Source organism: Geospiza fortis, unplaced genomic scaffold (assembly GCF_000277835.1).
Source record: "Geospiza fortis unplaced genomic scaffold, GeoFor_1.0 scaffold27, whole genome shotgun sequence".
Taxonomy (NCBI): domain Eukaryota; kingdom Metazoa; phylum Chordata; class Aves; order Passeriformes; family Thraupidae; genus Geospiza; species Geospiza fortis.
Window position 1 is genome coordinate 2,996,997 of NW_005054329.1, and position 20,572 is coordinate 3,017,568.

A 20,572-nucleotide genomic window follows, 5' to 3' on the forward strand; every position below is an offset into this window, starting at 1 on the left:
AGGAATGGGGCACCTGGGCATCCTGGCACACAGAGAGGGGAGAAAATGGGAATTCACCAAGAGCCTTTTGCTCTGCTCACAGGAATCCCTGAGCCAGCCCCACCACGAGGCTCCTTCCCCACCTCGGGGCGCTGGGGTGGGCACCCACAGCTTTGCAGAGGGCACAGACAGCTTGGAATTGTTCTTTAGAAGGAAAATCAACCTCAAAATCAGGCCAGAAACACAAAGGAAAAGGGTTTCACAAAGGAAAAGCTGGTGGGACTGTGGAGCTGGTGCAGGAGCTGGCGCAGGAGCAATCCCTCTCCACAGCTTTGTGCAGGGATTTATTTTATACCCCTTTTATTCCCATTGGTGGCCCAATTAAAGGCAGCCCCAAGCTGGGAGCTCAGGGCAGGATACAGCCTGGATGCTCCCAAACTCCTGGGGGATGAGAGCTGCCCCCTGCCTAACACTCCAGTCCCAGGTTTTATTTTGCTAAACGAGAGATTTCATGGGAATTCTTGCGCTTCCTTCACGATTTAGGTCGCCCCTTGAAGCTTTAAAATAAAATTCTATAATTACAGTGGTTTAGATTCAATGAACCACGGAATTCTTTCATGGGGAGTTTTCCTCCCAGCTGTCCCAAGGAGAACAAATTCTCTGCACCTTTTTCCATGTGGGGGAAAAAGCAACAAAACCCCAAGCTCAGGTGCTCCTTACCGGCTCAATGATGGCAGGTTCCCCCTTCTGCCCCTTCTCACCCCGGGGGCCACCAATCTGTGGGAAACAGGGAAACACAAACCAGACAGTCAGAGAGGACATTGCCATCATCATCATCATCATCATCATCACCACCACCAATCCCAGCAGGAACTGGAGATCCTGGCACAACCCTGCTGAGGATCCTGTAGGAAACACCCAGGGCAGCTCCTCCTTGTTTAAACACAACTTTCAGGTGGGTGAATCCTGGTTTTTTTGCACTAATTCTGCTCTAAATTATGGAAGGACCAACATTTTGAAGCAGAATGTTGCTGGATGGAGCAGGAAGCCTCTCACCCCTTCGTAGATGGTGTCCTGGTTGGCTGGCATGCCAGGGCCAATGTCAGGAGAGGCTGTCCGGTCGTAATAATTTTCATAATAATTCCCATCATATTCCTTTATGGTTTCCTCAGTGAAATCTTTATCCAGGTCATCCCCTCCTTGGGCAGCCTGGAGAGGAAAGAGCAGCAATGGGTCAGGCTGGAATTCTCTCCATGCTGGAATATTAATTGTTGTTAGATTAAGCGGGGGGGTGATTTTTGCAAAATGAGGATGCTTTACAATAATAGTGACAAGGGGAAAACCTGGGGAAAAGTTAAATTCTGGAGTTTTTAAGTCTCCAGTGACTTCTCCAACAGCAGGAAGACAGATGGGAGAAGCTTCTTGTCAAATACACACTCTGGCTTTCCCTGGGATTTCTTCACTGATCCCCAGTAAAACACTGAGAGTAGAAAAGTTGGAGTGAGGAAAGCACAACACAGCACAAGGCTCGTGTCAGGAGCAAACTGCAAATGCCTGAAGGAAGAGGTAATGGAAGCTTCAGGCTCCAAATCCTCCTCATCTCTCACAGCCCTGGTGCTGGAGACCCTGGATTATCAAGGCCAAGGAGTCCCACATCCGTTCCCAGATTTCAGATGCACACCAAACCCAGGATGTGTCACTGTCAGTGTCCAATTACACAGGAAATGTGGAAAAACCCCAGTTCACTTCTGTGAGAGCCTCCTGTTTGTTTAGTCTGGGATCCAATCTGCGCCTGGCCTCATCCAAGGAGCAGAAGTTGCTCCAAATCTGATGCCTCAGTCCCTGAATCCTCTCAGAATCCTTTCAGATGCCACGGAGCACAGCAAGGACATCCAGACAAGGCTCAGAATTTCCTTGCTGCTCTCCATCTCCCTGTGCTCCCAGCAGCCTGGCAGGCACAGCCCTTTGGCACCCCTTGCTCTGAGCAACAAAGAACAACGTGTGCTGCTGAGGTTGATTTGGTTTCTTTCCTATCCAGGTAATGACCAAAATAGTCCAGAAATTGAATTCTTTCCAGTGCTTCCTAGAGAAACAGCTCCTCACTACCACGAATTCAAAGTCACTTCAGTGTCATCACAACTTCCAGACTCCTTTCTATGCCAAAACTGCTCAGAACTCATAAACACGAACATCTGGGTCTAAATTCAGGAGGTTTTAAATTAAGGTTTTTAAATTAAGCCTAGAACTAAGGTGCTCACCAGCCCACCTTCTCTTACCTGTGCAAAAACCAACTGGCCTGGGGCAGAAATTATAGTTTGCAATTATTTAATTAGAAAACTTGGAAAAGTCAGGATTATTTTTCCTTTGGGCTGGTTCAAATGGATCTGTTACTATCACACCCCCCCTTTTATCCTGGCTGAAATATTCCACCTGGTTTTGCACTTTGAAACCTTAAAACCCTTTATCTAAAAAAACTCATCTGCCTCTAAGGCTTTGAGGATAACAGCAAATTGCATGAAAATGAATATCAAAAATGTCTGGTTTGATATTTTAATTGAGGTCCTCAGGTCTATTTGCATGGAAAGATGATATTTGGAATAAGTGGGCAGTTCCCTGCCTGAGCTTTCCTCCTCTATTTCCTTTCCTTAACAACTAAAGTGGCCCTTGAAGCCTCCTCCTTCCTCTTCCACTTTTCTATTTAAGGCCCCTCTACCCAATCTTTAATTCCTCTCTCTTAGAAAGTCCAAGCTTGCCCAAAGGTTTCTGGCTTTTGGTCAGGAAAAGGAAAACTTTCCCATCCATAGGTTCCCTCATGCTGTCTCCCTCAGCTCCTGGAGCCTTTTCCTTTTCTCCCTGTGCATCATTTTGGGCTCTCCAACCTCCTCCACCACATTTTGCTGGACTGGATCCCCTCCCTGCCCTTGGATCTGCAGCTGCCTCGTTCCAGCTGCTCAGATCTTTGCTTGGACACTTTTCCCTCAAATTTCCACCTCCAGGGATCCTGGCCAACTTTTGCTGTCTCCTTTGCCAGCCTTGAATTGTGACAGCCCCACAACAAAGAATTCTCCACTGGAGAAAGCACTCCCAAGCTTTTTCTGGGAATTAGGATGGGATTTGGAAGCATTACAGAAACATGGAATGGTGTGGGCTGGAAGGACTTGAAAACTCATCCAGTTCCAAACCCTTGCCATGGGCAGGGACACCTTCCACCAGAGCAGGTTGCTCAGAGAACAATTCCATGTTATCCCACCATTGATTCCCTTGCTGCTGCTCCTGGATAATGAAGGATTTGCCCATTTAATGCCATTATTTCCTTGCTCTGTGAGCATCTAGCTCCCCAAAAACTCAGTCTCACCAACATTCACCTATTTCAGCATCAACATAAAAAGCAAGAACTGGGCAAGGCTTAAGCACAGGAGGGTCTGGAGTGCAGCATTTCAGCTGGAGGATATTGAAGTGTGGGGAGGTAAAAGTTCAATATTCCAGCAGAAAAAGCTGTGGGGTCTGGGCTGATCCCAGCTCTGAGCAGATCCATGCACACAATAAAGGAGTTCACTCCAGGTGGATGCAGCAGTTTTGGAATCAAGGCTCTGTTCCAGTGTTGAAATGGTTTGGGAAAAAAAAAAAAAAAACCAAACTGAAAAACATAAAAATGCTCTTCAGTGGAAATGGCAAAATGAAAAATATTGATGTTCTCCAGCAAATCAACATTTTAAGGATTTATATTAATAACTTTGGGATAAAAGGCTTTTACTGAGATTTTAACAGCAACCCTCATTTCTCTTTTTGTCAGACAACCACTTCACCCGAGGAAATGCAGATGTCAATATGAGCAGCTTTTTCCAGGGGAATAATCCTTAACCAAATTCTAAATATCTGCGTTCCCCACCCTGAAAAATCTGGAGTGAAAACATTTTCCAAGAAACTTCCTCTCCCTGCAGCTGCCTGAACCACTTATGGATTTACCATCTGGCTGCTCCCATCTCCTTTGCTTCCAGGGCTATGAAACAGCAGAATTAATAAGAAAAAATTAAAATTAATTAATTAAAATTACATCAGTCTCATTGTAGGTGACGACAGTGCTCGTGGGGAGTTCAGCTTCCACTGCATTTTCAGTGAGGCCACCCTGGGGATCGATTTCCTCGTTGTAGTTGATGTCTTCATAGGGCATTGGAGTGAAATACTCCTCGTTGATGGTCTCGTAGTTGTACTCATCAACCAGGGGATCATCCACTGCTCCATCCTCCTTGGCCTGCTTCCCGGGGTTCCCTCTCTCAGGGGGTGCTGTGGGAGCTGGATAATCCTGTTGTATGTGGGAAATAAATCACCACAATCAGAGGAACAAAACCATTCTGCATCATCCTCCCCTTTCACAAAGGCTCAGCACATACACCCCTGCCAGGACCTGCCTCAGTACCTGCTTGGTTTCGGGTTTCTCTCCAGCAGCCACTTCAGGAGGGCTGGGTTTGGTGGTGGGGCTTTCTGGTTTGACAGCTTCGTCCACGTCCTCATAGTAGGGGTACTCGTAGTAGTAAGTGTCACCTTCTCCCTCCCCATCTGTGTACTGCAGGGAGAGGAGGAGAAGCAGGAAATGAGGGGGGAGCGCCCAGCGTGTCCCTGCCAGCTCCTTTGGACATCACAGCTTCACACTGCAGGTTTAGATGGGATATTTGGGAGGAACTCCTCCCTGGAATGCGTCACCCAGAGCAGCCAGGGCTGCTCCATCCCTGGAAGTGTCCAAGGGGATATCTGGGAGAAATTCCTCCCTGGGAAAGTGGGGAGCCCTTGGAATGCGTCACCCAGAGCAGCCGGGGCTGCTCCATCCCTGGAAGTGTCCAAGGGGACATTTGGGAGAAATTCCTCCCTGGAATGGGTCACCCAGAGCAGATGGGGCTGCTCCATCCCTGAAGGTGTCCAAGGCCAGGCTGGATGTGGAACAACCTGGGATTGCAGAATGCGACCCTGCCCTGGCAAGGGATGGAATCTGATAAGCTTTAAGATCCCTCCAACTTTAAGATCCCTCCAACCCAAACCAGCGACTTTATGATTTATTTTTAACCTTGGATTGCTGAAACCTCCCAGACCTGCCACAGCTGACCCCCTGAGAGAGGGGCAGAAAGCCCTCGAGCCCCGTGGCCACTCCAGCACCGTTCCTGCACTAACAGCACCCCTGTGACTTCCCAGGCACCCCAGGCCTGCAGGCTGGAGGCCTTGGAGGAGCAGATCCTTGCAGCCTTCCCCACCAGGCGTCAGTCACTCACTCTTCAGCAAGAAACCCAAACAAAGGCTGGTTCCAGGCGGGCACAGCCCCGCTCCTCGCCAGCCCAGCGCTCCCTGGCAGTGGCCGCCGGCGCGTGGAGGAGTTGTTCCTACATGGAGCAACACAGCCTCGGGACAAGCCAGCTCTTGTTGGACTGCTGGCTCCAAAAGAGGAGTTTTATTTTCCTGCTGCCACAGATTTCCACCAAATTGCTGCTTTATTTGTCTTATTTATTGTTTCTGCAGAGGCGTTGGCGGAGCGGTCGCGGCGCTTGCCTGGGGCTGCGCCTCGCCGTGAGCATCCCAAAGCCCTGCTTAGGTGCTGGATTAATTTAATCCCAAAGATAAACTGGCAGGGCTGATGGCATTACTGGTTCATGGGGATTCCCTGACCCTGCAGGTCTGGGCTCAGCTGAAAGCAAATCAGCCCAAGAGGATGTCAGGATGCCAGACAGCAACTGCAGCGAGCTGAGAGCTCTTTAAAAAAGGGCAAAATTCAGGTGATGCTCATCAAATTCAGCCACACCCAGACATTTCTGACTGGGCAGCAAACAGGCAAATGCATCCTGCACCAGCCTTTTTTATTTTGTTTCCTTTTTTTAGGGAAAAGGCCTGAGGTGAACCCTTCATACAAAAATTATTGGGCGCAGCAGCTCCTAGGGATGACTTGGGAGCATTTCTGCCAAAATGAGATTAAAAGGAAATCCAGGGGAAAAATGGTTCTCCCTCCTTTAACACCTGTTGTTTCACAGAATATTGAGAAAGAACTGTTTAATCCTTTTACAAGTCCAACAGCATAAATGGAAATTTAGAAACAGGTACTGGTCTGGACAGGACTGGAGCTGCCAGGGAAGGTCAATAATCCCCACTTGGCTCGCATTGTCTCTCCTGTGTTTCTGAGCTCCAAAAGGATGTTCCTTTCAGTCTCTGGAAATGGAAGGAGCCCAGAAAGAAGGGAAACTCCCAAGATCCAAACGCAGAATGTGCAAATCCTTAAAACAATCCCTGTCTTGGACATTGGAGATGAGTCGCAGGGAAGCTGAGCGGGAGGAAGGAGCCACGTGTTTGAGAGGCTGAAATTGGTGATTACACCCCAAACCATCCCCAGAGACTCACGTATTCATCCTGGTTGGGGTCCTGGGACTGGGGGGAGTCGGGGATGGCGGTGTCACAGTCGGGGCTGTAGTGCTCACAGTACTCCAGGGCTGCCCGCGGGTCCGCCACGATCAGGAGCTGCTGGATGTCACCCTGCAGGGAGGGAGCACAGAGGGTCAGGGATGGGTGCTGCTCCTGGAGACACCAACCTGAGGCTGCAATCAAAGCCAGGAACACAAAGAAATGGAAAGCAAAACACGTGGCAGGGCCACCTTCCTGACATGGGCACATCCCCTGGGATGAGCCAGGGGAAAAGCTCCACGTCCAGGGAGCAGCTGCTTCTCTTGGGCTGCTCTGTCAGAACTCAGTGCATCCCTCTGGGTGTCCAGAGTCACCAAGGCCCCTGACAGGGGGCTCAGAGACCCTGGCACACAGCCCAGAACACCTGGGGATTTGATGATGACCCCTGGAGCGAGTTACCAGCTGTGTATGAGGACCTGAAAGTCACAGAAGTTTAAATAGTATAATAATAAAATGATCACAGGGTGAAAATGTAGATTTTAGGATTTTTGGTGTGGGGGTTATGGGGACAAGATGGAGGAACTTGGGCGTGTCCAGCCCTTCGTCTTCTTCTTCTTCTTCTTGTTCTTCTTCTTGTTCTCCATTTTCTGCAGTGATGCTGGCACTTTGGGATTGGTTTAGAGTAGAAGTGCACTGTCTAACACAGGTGATAGGTATTGGGAATTAAGTGTAAATATGTTATATGTAGTTTGTAGTATAAAAGGACAACACCACCCTGAGGGCGGTCAGAGTGCCTGTGGCTGCCCTGCTGAGCAGACCTCGGCTGGGCAGAAAGGAAATTTTATAGATAAGAATTAATAAACAACCTCAAGCCCGAAAAGTGAAGAGTTCAGACTCGTTCTTCAGTTGCCGGGCCAAAACAGAGACACCCTGCACATCTCAGGGCAGCAATTAACAAACAGCAACCCGAGACTGCTCCACGAGGTGTGACCCCACTGTGCTTCATCCTCAGCCCCAAATCCACCTCCCTAAAACACAAATCACCCAGTACCACAGCACTGACAGCCCCAAGCAAGCCAAGTGCAGGAAAAATAAAAATAAAAACCAAAGGGCTTTGTACCCGCCCAAATCAGCAATAAAACAACTCCTTTCCACCTGGTCCTGTGCAGGGCTGCAGAGTCGCCCTGGCCAGTCCCAAAAGCTGCTTTTTGGCCTCAAACCTTCTCTGCTTCTCCCACCCCACCAGCTGGTCTCACATCACCCCCTTTTTCTTTTGCATCTTGCCTCACCTCAATGTTCCACCCACAGCAGACACAGCCAGAGATTAGAAATGCATCTGATAAACCCAGAAAAGAGCCAAAGGGAGGCTTTTTTATACTAAAAACCAGGTGCAGAGGAAGCTCATTAGGCACCAGGGCTGGTTAATGGAGCAGCTGCTCCCTGAAGCCCGACACAGCCACAGCCAGAAGGTCAGAGCAGAAATTGCTCTTGAGTTTCCTAAAGAGCCACCACGCTGCTCAACCACGGTGCCAAAATCCAGTTCATTCAGCAGACAGTTACATAAGACTTTACTACTTGCATGCTTAGAGCTGATACTTTAATTAGGGGAGGGAAAAAAAATCTTATTTAATAATAGACAAACATGGCTAAAGCATCAGGGGGAAAAAACAGGAGTGTAACAGCAAAACTGGGAGGATGATTTGGGCAGTAATAGGAACCAGAAGCTTCAAAGGGAGCCTGGCCAGACTGGCAAACAGCCCTGTGGAAAAGGATATTTTTGAAATTTTGGGCCAAATCTGCCTTGGTGTGACCGGATCATGGATGTATCCCCCCAAAAAAGGGAATGCTGTTCACATTTTGGGCAGACATCCACTGGGGAAGGAGCAGCTCAGAGCTGCCTGGAGCTCCCTCCTCCATTCCCAGGTTGTCACTGCCCTCCCTGCAGCAGCTCACGAACATCTGGGCACCTCTCAGACCTACCCCAGTCACCCTTCAAAGAGCATTCACTGAAGCTCATTAGTCATTGTTTCCAGTGAATAACCTTTACAAAATTAACAGAAATGTCTGCAAAGTGGGTTTCAATTTTCCATTTTTAAAACAAGAAACATCTTTCTTTCCCTTCCCCTTTTCTTTTTTTTTTTTTTTTTTTTTTTTTTTGTTAATACAAATGCAGTCATGCCACCACTATTACAGCTTTTTCTTTTGCAATGTAACCACCAAAACTGGGCTTAGGTTATTGGGGAAATAAAATATTCCAAGTTTTTTGCCTTGTAGAGCATTTCCCTTTTCCGAGCAGCTCTGGCCACCACCTGCTCATGGGACCCAGGGGGGAACGGGGTCAAGGTGGGACCCCCTGAGCTGGGGGTCCTGGGGGTGTTATGGGGTTACTCAGGCCATAAATTATAAAACCATCCCTGTCTCCAAAGGCACTCCAGAGCTCCAAACCTGCTCCTTTGGAATCCCCTCCAGCAGGGAATACCCAACCCGGCCAAGGCAATCTGTGGCTGATGTGGAAACCCTTCCAGCTGCTATTTCTGCCCCCAGGACCTCAGCCAGCCCTCCCTGACACCTCAGCTAAGCCACTTGGGCCCTTCTCTCCCTCAGGTGCTTAAAGCTCCCAGTTTTCCATGGGAAGTGCCTGGCATTGTTGGGATAAGCTGAAATAAACCAGCCCCAAAGCAGACCTGGGACTTGTCTCCAAGAGGCAGGGGAGGCTGAAAAAGCTTTTTCTCCCTGATAAGGTTGGATTTACACCTCATGGGGAGCTGATAGGCAGCATCCCATAAGTGAGCAGGGCTGGAGCTGCGTTTCCTCAAGGAACAGATAAAGCAAGGAAAGGCATCTTGGTTAAACACAGTGCCAAAGGTTAAGCAGAAGAGAATTTGCTAAAGCTGGGTTTGTTTTTAGTCTCAGCTGATGGCAGCTCCTGAGCTATGCATGGGGAGAAAACCTTGATCCCACCCTGTTTCCCTGCAGGAGCTTGGGCATCCTCAGCCTTGGAGAATATGGAAAAAACCACCTGCAAGTCCCTGCAGAAAACTGAACATCAACACACCAAAGGACAGCGAGGGCCCCACAGCTTGTGCTGGGTGAGAGGGGGAGGCTGAGCAGGGGAAGCTTCCTGCTCATTCTGGGTCAGGAACTTGGGGAAATCAGTGCATAACTGAATAAATCTGGGACGTGGGCAGCGCCAGGAAAAAGCATCAGACGGCTCCGTCAGAGCTCACCACGCTCCACAGGCTGCTGCTTCCCCTCTCCTTTTCAAACCCAACCACCCTGCCCAGAGCTCATCCTTGGCTTGTTCCAGCCTGCAAAATGCAGGAGAACCAAGGCTGAACTGATTCAAAACCCAGGAGAACAAAGGCAAAACCCAGGAGAACCAAGGCTGAACCAATGCAAAATTCTCTTCTGCTTAACCAAGGCTGAACTGATTCAAAATGCAGGAGAACCAAGGCAGAACCAATGCAAAAACCCAGAAAAACCAAGGCTGAACTGATTCAAAATGCAGGAGAACCAAGGCTGAACCAATGCAAAAACCCAGGAAAACCAAGGCTGAACTGATTCAAAATGCAGAACCAAGGCTGAACCAATGCAAAACCCAGGAGAACCAAGCCTCAAACAATGCAAAATGCAGGAAAACCAAGGCTGAACCAATGCAAAACCCAGAACCAAGGCTGAACTGATTCAAAATTCAGGAGAACCAAGGCTGAACCAAGGCAAAATTCAGGAGAACCAATGCAAAACCCAGGAGAACCAAGGCTCAAACAATGCAAAACCCAGGAGAACCAAGGCTGAACCAATTCAAAACCCAGGAGAACCAATGCAAAACCCAGGAGAACCAATGCAAAACCCAGGAGAACCAAATTAGGGACAGCTGAGAGCCCAAACTGGGAGCACCCAAGGCCCAGCACAGAGGCTGAGCAGCTCAGGGTTGGGGGAAGGAGGAGAGCTCAGCCCATTCATCTTTGTTTCGCTCCCAGCAAGCACCCAGCACTGATGGATACCCCGTGCTAACACTTGTAAAAAGCAGCCAGGAGTAAAAACCTTGTTAGCAAGATTCCCAGTCAATTGACCTCATCCCTCAGCAGCAAACAATAAAAGGGGCTAATTTAGGCTGCCATAAAAAAGCCCCACTATCTGCACCTCACAAAAGCTGCACAAAGCTCTGCTGTCAAGAGCCCCATTTCTGGGATTTAAAAAGCAACTTTCAATGGAGCCAGCCGCGCTGGGAGGTTCGGGAGCCTTTTGTGTCCTCTCCAGTGTGCTGCTGCTAATAAATTGTGCCCAGGGATCCTGCCTGGCAAAGGGGAGCCAGCCCTGCTCCCATTCCACCCTCAAGTGTCCGTTTGTTTCCCTGTTTTGGTCATAAACCAGCCCAAAATTCCCTGCCCAGCTGGATTTTTGCAGGGCTAACCAAGATCCCGTTAATCCACACGCACAGATCTGTGTGGGACAGGGTTTTCCAAGAGAGACAACTGAAAAATGCACGAGTAAAGTGGTTTAAAGGCCTGAACGGCCAAATGAAAGACTTGTTTTCAAGTAATGAGTTATTTCAGGCAGGGAGCAAGACGGAAACACTCCGGTGTTGCTTTGTGGAAGTCACCAGCAGCGTCCTCCAGCCACCCACACAGTGGGTAAAGTTCTTTTTTGGCCTGACAATGAGTTGGGCACAAGGCTCAAGGAAGTTCTCCAGTGACTGGAGCACTTGGTAGCATCCAGAGGCTGAGCTCAGTTGTGTCTTGCTGGCTTAACAAAAAAAAATTTCAAAAGGAGAATAAAAAACTTCAAGCGGAGAATAAAAAAATTCAATTTTTTTTTTGCCGGCCAATAACCGCAATTGTATAGATTAGGAGAGGCAGTGTTTTAAAAAAAGGGACAAATCACACTTTGGCCTTTATTCCTAAAACTTCTGGTGAAGAGGAAGAGGCAGGACAGCACATTTCTGAGCAGGACTGTGAGTTGTGAGGGTTTCATTTGCTCCACCAGACAGATGGAAGTGCTAACTGTCAGGACCAGTAAGGATCTGCCTGACATTTATGGTAAAGCCATTTATGCCTGATGACTCATTTGCTTTATGGATTAAGTTCCATCAAAGCCAGTTTAACTCAACTCCCCAGCCAGCTCCCAGACAAGGCTGGAAAAGCTCTTTCTGGAGCATTTTTTAACACTTATTCTATATGCTTGCAAAAAAAAAAAAATATGTCACATCACTTCCAATGACATCAACTTCAGGAACTCAGAGGAATCGTTGTGGTTCAATGAAAAAAAAAAACAAAAAAACCCAGCTGGAGAGGAGGATCAGAGTGACTTCATCTGGCCCTGGCAGCAGCTCCCTAAATCCTGGGATTCTTCAGGGCTCCCACTGATCATTAACTGGACTTGGGTTAGGGCATCACCCCGAAACTCTGAGATTCAGCGCCCCTAAGAGAAAATCCTGCTGGATTTTGGAAACTCCTGCATTTCAACTGGAGAAACACAGGCCCAGGGTGAACAGTGCTAATTCCCAATTATTGGGAGTCACTGGGGTTTATCCTGACCAACTCCCTGGCTCCATAACCCCACACCCAGTCAGAGGCTGGAGAGGGGCAGGGGCTCAGTGCAGCTCCAGGATGAAGTGGAAGCTCAAAAACCCCTAATCCCTGTTTTGGAGCCAGCCTGGCAGCCCTCGGATGTTCCACTTGATAAATCCTGTCACCAGCACTTCCCATGGATTCTCACAGCCCAGCTCCAGCCTGGAGCGGTGTTGGAGACACCAGCAAAGGCCCAGGAATCACCACAGCTCTGCCCCACATGGAAACCCCAAAAATCAGAGGGGCTGGAGGTGCTCAGAGCATCCCAGGGTCCCTCCTTTGACCACAGCAGCTCCAGAAAAGCAGCAAAACTGCAGCAAAGGGGTCAAACAAAGCCTCAGCACCCCCCAGTCCCTGTCCCCGTGTCCTGAGCCCTCTCCTGGCCAGCCACAGACAGGAGTGACCCCACAGACAGAGCAGCTGGTGCTGAAAGAGCTCCCTTTGGGCACTACAGAATGGGATGGTAATTGTTGAAAGTTTGGCTAAATAATAATAGATTAAAAAAAGAAAAAAGCTTGACTCGCACACAGCCGTGACTCAGCCACACATTCCTGGTGGCTTGGCTAAATCCAGCTGGATGTTTGTGTCCCCATCCTGCTCAGAGGGGCTGCAGGGCTGCATGGGGCTGCTCTGGGCTTCCCCCCAGATCAGCTCCTGCTGCTTTGGGCACTCAGAGAGCAGCCCCTGCCCAGCCCTCTTTGGAAAAACCAGGTTTGATTCCGCAGAGCGGGGACGGAAGTGTCACCAGCATCAAATGTGGCTCCAAACCCTCTGGAGAGCTGGGGGAAGTTTCTGCTTTTCACTGCATCTCTGTGTGGGGGCTCCAGTGAAACCCTGGGATCAGGGGTGCTCCTGGCTGAGCCTGGGCTGGGGGTGCAGCCCTGGGCTTAGGGTTTCCCTGGGGTCCTCACACAGAGATGCAGTGAAAAAGAGAAATTTTCCCCAGCCCTTGAGAGGGTTTGGTGCCACATTTTGTGCTGGTGAGACCCTCACCCACTGCTGCATCCCCAACCCAACCCAGCCAGGAGCATCCCTGATCCCAGGGTTTCACCGGAGCCCCCACACAGAGATGCAGTGAAAAAGATAAAACTTTTCTCAGCCCTTGAGAGCGTTTGGTGCCACATTCGATGCTGGTGAAACCCTCACCCAGTGCCGCACCCCCAGCCCAGGCAGGAGCATCCCCAGAGCACAAACTCTGCAATTATCCCAGCCCACGAGCCTCTTCCCCTGCTCACAGCAGCAAGAGGAGCACCAGCCCTCTGGCTGGATGCTAATTAACCTCTCTGCTAATTGCCCAACCTTTCTGTTTTACAGTCCCAGGGAGGAAGGCAATTTCCCATCCTGTGAGGATCCCTCAGCTCGCTGTTCCTGCTGGCTGCTGGGTTGGAAGGAACAAGCCAGGGAAGTGTTGCCCCCTCCTTGTTCCCTCCCCTGAAGCCTGGCACCTCTCCATGCTGCCTCCAGCCCTGCCCCAACACAAAACCAAATCCTGTTTTTCCACCCATAGCTGCTGCATCCTTGGATCAGCAGCCTCGTGGCTGCTGTTTTAAATTCGATTAATCGATTCAATTCAATCCTGCCTTAAAATGAAGAGGTTTTTTTGGAGCAAAGGGCTGCTTGCAGAGCCCACAGAACACTTCAGGTCTGCCTGTGTGTGCTCTCCCAAACCCAACTGCAGAGCAGTTCAGCAAGGACTCCTCACTGGAAGGGAAGGACAAGCCATTCCCTGAGAGGGGAACAAAAGCCAGATGGCTTTGCTAATTCTGGAAAGCTCTCCTGAAGAAGCTGTCGCTCTGCCAACACCCAAATACCAGTCAAGGACTCCTGGCAGGGCAGGAGGCATCAGCACAAGGTCCATTTCCAGGTGGAGAATTCCCATCCCAATCCCAGATAACCCCAGAGCCAATAACCCTAAAGCAAACACAACCCTGAGCACCCTAGCAGTGCATTTTTCCAGGTTTGTTTTTTGGTTTTCCAAGCTGGAAAAGGCACTTTGGGAAGGGCACAGCATCCCTCAGCAGGGCTGTCCTTGCCAGCCCTCCTCCATGGGGGGACAGAGCCAGGCTGCACGAGAGCCACAGCTGGGATTTCCTGTAGAAAATGAAAGATTTAAGGCAGGGAACACAACCAGGAGAAAGCTGAGAGAGGTTTGAGCATCCTGTCCCTGCATCCCAGGCCAGGCAGGTCCCTCCCAGGCAGGGGACGTGTCCAGCTGTCCCCTGACTCATGTCTGGGGCTCCAAACCACCAGACGTGGGCTGTGCACTCCCCTTCAGAGCACTAAAGTGGTTTTTTAGTGTTCTTTTAAATGTTTGCTGCAAGGAATTCCACCAGAGAGCAGGACCCACCCTGAGGAAAAATGATTCTGTGGCTTCTGGTTTTCCTCCTGGCTGACATCAGCCCTGGGAGCCTGGTGGCATCACCACTGCAGCCCTGTGGGACCAAATACTGGCAGGATTTGGGTTTTCACTTCCACTTCACTTTGCCTGCTTTTCACTTTCCTTTTCCCCCCTGCTTTTCACTTTTTCCTTTTTTCCAGGTCCTTCTTAAAACTGGATTTCTCTGCCTTTCACCTCAGTGGGATGGGGAGGCGCAGCCAGAGAAAAGCAGCCAAGCAGTGGGGACTGCAGGAAAGGCAAAAGGCAGCCAAGGTGCCTTAAAAAAACAACAAAGCTGCTAAAAAACACCTAGAGAGAGCGATATCCTTAAATCAACAACCTGCTCAGCCACTCTGCTGGGCTATTTTTAAATATTTACGTCTGTTGAACAAACCACAATTTATCTCCCGGGGTTTTTTGGGTGCAAAACAATCAGTTCTGGCCACAGAAAGCAGGACGGGGCTGCAGTCCCAGTCTGGAAGGGTGGCTGGACTGGGAGAGGGGCTGCTGGGACAAAAGGCTGCTTTATATTCCCTCCTTCCCTCCAGCCTGGCCAAGCACTGTGTGCTAGCACAGGCAAAAATCATTTGAGAGGCAAAAATAATAGGAGAGGCAAAAATAATAGGAGAGGAAAAAATAATAGGAGAGGTTTCTGCAGCTCTTTTGCAAAAAAGGGGGGGGGGAAATAATGGCACAGTTCAGGTTTTTAAAGGGCAGAGAATAGAAAGAAAGGAAAGAAGAAGCCCCTGCCAGTCCCACTTCTCTCCACCCCAACAAAGAGAGAACATCACAATAGGAAAATGAAACTCGAGAGCAAAGGCAGCCTTTACATTTGCAAAATGAGCAGTTTGAAACTTTTCTTTTTTTTTTTTAATTGTGTGCTCCGAGCAGATGGCCTGAGCCCCCCCCAGCAGATCAGAAACACATGTGGAGAACCAGCAACCTGAACCACAGGTTTTTATGAAGCTGTAGTTCAGATTTCATGCCATTGAAGGGAATATTTTCCCTCTGCAGCAGCAGCTGCGTGGTGGGTGCCCCTCAGAGGTGCTTTGCAAACGTCCCCACGTGCAGCTGCCCCTGCCTGGGTGCCCCTGGGTGCCCAAAACCCTGAGGGATCTCAGGGATGCCATGGCTGCCTGCCTGAGGCTGATCTTGGCTCTCTGACTCTGGATATTTGTCCTTGGGACACCTTCAGATGTCAAGCAGTGCTGACTTCCACCAGCTCCCGCGCTGAGAGAGGAAGAAACCTCCCAGATTTGGGTAATTCTGCGGGATTTCTGGCACCCTGCAGGACAGGAGCTGGGCCTGGGCTCTCACTGGGTTATAAACCTCACACTGGATCTAATTTGGATCTGATTAACCCATCAAGCCACAAACCAGGCTTGACTGGAAGAAAGAATTTCTCTCGGAGCTGCTGGGCAAAGCTGAACCTTCCATTTCAGGGGGAGAAAGGAAAAAAAAAATAAGGTAAAAACCCTCCCAAAGTGCCTCAGTTTCCTTTGGCTGCTCCCAAACTCCCGTGAGCACAGCAAAGAATCTGACCTGTCCAGTTTGGATTGGAAAAGGGGAAACTGGGTTCTGAGAAGAGCTGCAATGAGAGGAACGCAGGTTTTGGGGTGTGCTGGGCACAGCCACACCACAGGGAAGGGGATGTTGAGCTCAGAGCTGGGGTAGGTGCAAACCTCTCCTGAGCGGGGCTTTATGGGGCTCCAGGCCCAACCAGTTCATTTTTAACCCCTACAAGGAGCTCAGGCAGGACTGGATCTCTCCCTACAAGGATCCTACTCAGAGGGAAGACTCGGAGTAGAGCTGCTGTAAGCATTTCCTAGAGGGAAACACCTTCACCAAAGGAGCAAACACCAGTTTGCAAACCCATTTACAGCTGCTCATCCCTAAATATTCACCCCGTGGGCACCAGAAACCTGGGGAAGTGATTTCATCTGAAGCTTTAAAGGCAGCCATGAGGAAGCTCTCTCATCTCATGAATTCATTAGGATAACCCTGCTTTTTTTTTTTTTTTTGGCTGCTTTCCCCCCAGAATCAAGCCGTGGGTGATCCCTGTGTGCAGCCCCAGGTGTGTGTCTGTCTGTCCCGATAATTCTTCTGTCTGATGGCTGATTTCAATCACTTCTGACAGGGAAAAGAGGCTCAGGATAATTAAACTGCTAGAAATGTCATGGAAACAGACAGCTCAGGAAAAGAGACCATCCCAGGGCATTGGCTGTGGTGAGCTCTCCTCTGATCAGACCCAGGCACGCACCAAACATCCCTTTAATGTCCCCACCGCCCCTTTCATGTCCCTACCAGCAGCTGAGGCAACCACAAAGCACAAATTAGAAGGGATCCAGGCCTGGCTAATCCCAGAGCATCTCTGAGCTTCCCAATTCCCACAGCTGCTGGAAAAACATGGGCTGAGGCACCACAAAATGAGCACTTCTCCTTGCCTTTGTGCCTATCCATGGAAAAAAAACCCAAACCAAAACAACACTCTCCTCAGTTTTCCAGCCCCAAGACAGATGGAGGAGGGAAGGGAGCGTGCCCAGGTCTCAGCTAAGGCAGATTCCAGAGGGATTTCAGCAGATCCAAGGGATTTTTGGATACCTGTCAGCAGATCCAGGCTGGTCCTGTCACCCCAGATGAGCCTTTCCAGTGGCTGCTCCATCTGCTCAACACACTTGGAATCGCTCCTGCCCCTCCAAACACTCCCTGCAGTTATTTTTTCCCCCTCTGTGACCACACAGCAGCCTGGCCCTCTGTGATTTCTGCCTTCAAACTCCTCATTTGGTGGCTCCAAATCAGCGTTTCTGGCATTCTGCACACAAATTACAGCCCTAAGAATAGAGGCCCCACAACCACCACGTGCTGAGCTCTCACTGCTTCTCCATCCATCCTCTCTGGTGTGGTCCCTGCACAGCTGGTTTTGCCTTCTCCCCCTCCAGAGGATAAATTCCTAGTGGCAATCCAGAGGATAACTTTGAAAGGAATCCTTGAAAAGCTGCTCAAAACTGAGTTTTCGGGGTTGTTTTAATCAAGGCACCTTCCATCTGTTTATGATATTAAACCACCCCCTGAGGGGGACCTCATAGCAAGAGATCCCTCAAAACCCCCAAATCCATCCCTCAGATACCTCTCCAGAATTCAAACATGGAGGTTTTCCACCCTTTTTTTGTAGTTATTCTCTATTCCAGAGCTTTAACAAACCACCAGTGTGAAAAACCCCCTCAGCAGCAGTTTTTCCAGCAGTTCCTTCCCATTATTTTCCAACAGGAGCTGATTTGGCTCAGGTACATTCACACGGAGTGGTTTTGTTCCCTAATTGAAGCATCAAGTCAGATTATGCTTCTGAAGCAGCAAATGAGACTATTCACCAAAAAAAAAAAAAATCTCTTTATCCTTGCTCAAAACGTTTGCTTGCCTGGATATGCTTATGAAGAATAACTCAGGGAGCTCCTAAAAATGGGATTTTGCAATTTTAGCCTCCTCTTGACAGTCAGGAAAAGAAATTTCCACGCAGGGACAAAGCAATGGGACAGGGTGACACAGTGGTGCTGTCCCTGAGAGCCACCCCGAGTGTCCCATGTGCCAAGCAAGGCTCAATCCCACGGACAGCATCCCAAAAACCTCATTTAGACCCTCTGGAAAGCTGCATTAAATGATGGCCTGCACATTGTGGGAGACATTTACATAAAGGAGGAGAGGGTCAGCCTGACCTTCAGTGTCCAGCATGGAAATTTCAAAAAAAAAAAAAAAGAAAAAAGAAAAAGAAAAGAAAAAAATCCCACAAAAGCCCAGCCCTGGCCTGTGCAAACTGAATGGGGCCAAATGAATGGCTGGCATTGTGTGCCCTGCCGTGCCAGCCCTGGAACTGGCACTGAATGAAGCTGGGATGGGGAGAGGATGGGGCCAGGAGCAATTCTGAAAGAATCCCCTGGTTTTGTGCGAGGGGTACCCCGAAGGACACCCACACTCAATACCCTGCGCTCCCAGGCCAGCCTCAACAAGAGATTTTGCTCCATTTTCCTCATCCCACTCATTAGGGATCCCTGGAAGAAACCCAAGGCCCCATTTCCCCTTGTCCTCCACTGCTCTCTGAGCACCAGGTAGCCCAGGGCAGCCTGGGCTGTGCCACCCCTCTGTGTCACCTCACCAAGGTGACAACAGCCCCACAGCCTGGCTGCTGTCCCCAGCTGAGCCTCCTGTTATCCAGGAGACTGCAGAGGAGGCACAGTCTACAAAAACTCCCCTCAATGCCAAATTCCAGGCTGCCCAGCCTGGGCTGTGCCACCCCTCTGTGTCACCTCACCAAGGTGACATCCCCATAGTCTGGATGGTGTCCTCAGCTGAGCCATCCTGTTATCCAGGCTGTCCACAGGAAACTGCAGAGTTTCCTTGGAGAGGAGGCACAGTCTGCAAAAATTCCGCTCAATCCCAAATTTGAAGCTGCCCAGCGTTCCCTTGGCTGTGCCACCCCTCTGTGTCACCTCACCAAGGTGACATCCCCACAGCCCCCACCTGAGCCATCCTGTTATCCAGGCTGTCCACAGGAAACTGCAGAGTTTTCTTGGAGTGGAGGCTACAAAAACTCCCCTCAATCCCAAATCCGAGGCTGCCCAGCCTCCCCTTGGCTCCCTGCTCCTGCAGACCTGACCCCAGTTCCCAATTCCCTCCACCATCCCATTGAGTGCCGCCTTTCTCCCACCCCAAACCCCATCCCCCTGATGTCCCCTCCTCACACCGTTCCAAGTTTCCCCTCTCCCTCCAAATCAAATAATCAGCCAATAAGCCAGGGCTCTCCTGGAGGAGTTCTTTTTCCATGACATATGTGTGAAGCATCAGGGATGGTTTAAAAACAGATTCCCCCTCATTACAAGCCCAGCACAAAGCTGCTCCTTTGTGTCTTCCCCCTCTGCACCACTGCCTGGCTCTGGTTTCACGTTGATTTATTTCCCTTTCATCTCTGGAAAATCAGGAATTCTGCTGCCCACAGGAGGATGGATAGGCCAGTGGATTGCGAGGAGGGAAATACGGAGTAAAGCAAAGCTTTTGGATTGAGTTACTCATTTGAGAACTCACTGAGCTGAAGTGGAGGCACTTGCTCGGGGTTTAGTGTAAAAAAAGGGTCACAGAGTCTGCCTGGGAGGTGTTGATCCCAAAGATCCAGAGGGTTCCATTCCCACCTCTGGCCACGGCAGAGGTCAGGGATGCAAAGGGGAAAAGGAGGATTTGGGGAAGGCGGGGAACAGGAGAGGCTCCAGGAGCAGCTGCTCCTCAGACAGAAAGGGAAGGGGCAGCAAAGAAATCCTGAGATCCCAGAATGGATTGGGATGGAAAGGACCTCAAAGTGATCCAGTCCCACCTGGGCTCACTCCCAGTGCCAGAGTGACATGTTTTATGAAAAATCCTGTCCTTAGGATTGTTTTTTCCTCCTGAGAAGCCGAGAGGCTTCAGGAACAAAATGTAAACAATGATTATCTGCTGCTGTGGAATGCAACAGGTGCATCTGTGATTGGCCCATGGTGATTGTTTCTAATTAATGGCCAATCACAGTCCAGCTGGCTCGGACAGAGAGCCAAGCCACAAACCTTTGTTATGATTCTTTCTTTTTCTATTCTTAGCTAGCCTTCTGATGAAATCCTTCCTTCTATTCTTTTAGTATAGTTTTAATATAATATATATCATAAAATAATAAATCAAGCCTTCTGAAACATGGAGTCAGATCTTCGTCTCTTCCCTCATCCTGGGACCCCTGTGCAAACCTCCACCCCAGAGGGTTTTTGGATTCCAGAGCACATCAGGGCTTCCAGTCCCACCCCACAGGAGCCTCCTGAGCTACCCAAAACTTGCTTTTACCCCATTTTTTTCCCCCTCAGAGCTAAATTATTCTGGAAGTGGAGCTGCTGTTTCCTCGGCCCCACAGACAGGATTGCCACCCCCAAGAGCCACCCTGAACTTTCCTCCACACCAAGGTGGCTCGGGACCAGGGGGGTTTTGTGTGCACAGAGCCTTTTAATCAGCACTTGGAACGTTTTCTGCCCCAGGAGGTGAACACAGAATCCAGGTTTTATGGATTAAAGGCAAGAGGGGGGAAAATTGACCTGGCTGCCAAAATGATCTGGGGATAGAAATGGGATTACACCCCTCAGCTCAGGGAGATCTGCTGACACGCTCAGAAAATGCAACCCAACACCAAATTTTGGTTGGAAAAGGCTTTTCCTGCATCTGGCTGGCAGCAATCACCCAAGCATGGAGCAGGGACCTGCTGGGACCACCC

The 20,572-nt window shown here is 49.8% G+C and overlaps 1 protein-coding gene across 1 annotated transcript in view; it reads right to left on the minus strand.

Annotated features, from left to right (window-relative positions):
- The window catches only part of COL5A1 (collagen type V alpha 1 chain), a 108,205-nt gene that overhangs the window by 70,296 nt on the left and 17,337 nt on the right, over positions 1 to 20,572 (minus strand). The window contains exons 5-9 of the mRNA XM_031057288.1: positions 6,355 to 6,486; positions 4,397 to 4,543; positions 4,034 to 4,282; positions 1,036 to 1,188; positions 700 to 756 (exon numbers count right to left, since the gene is read on the minus strand). Coding sequence (XP_030913148.1) covers positions 700 to 756; positions 1,036 to 1,188; positions 4,034 to 4,282; positions 4,397 to 4,543; positions 6,355 to 6,486 — 738 coding nt within the window. The remainder of the gene's footprint in view (positions 1 to 699; positions 757 to 1,035; positions 1,189 to 4,033; positions 4,283 to 4,396; positions 4,544 to 6,354; positions 6,487 to 20,572) is intronic.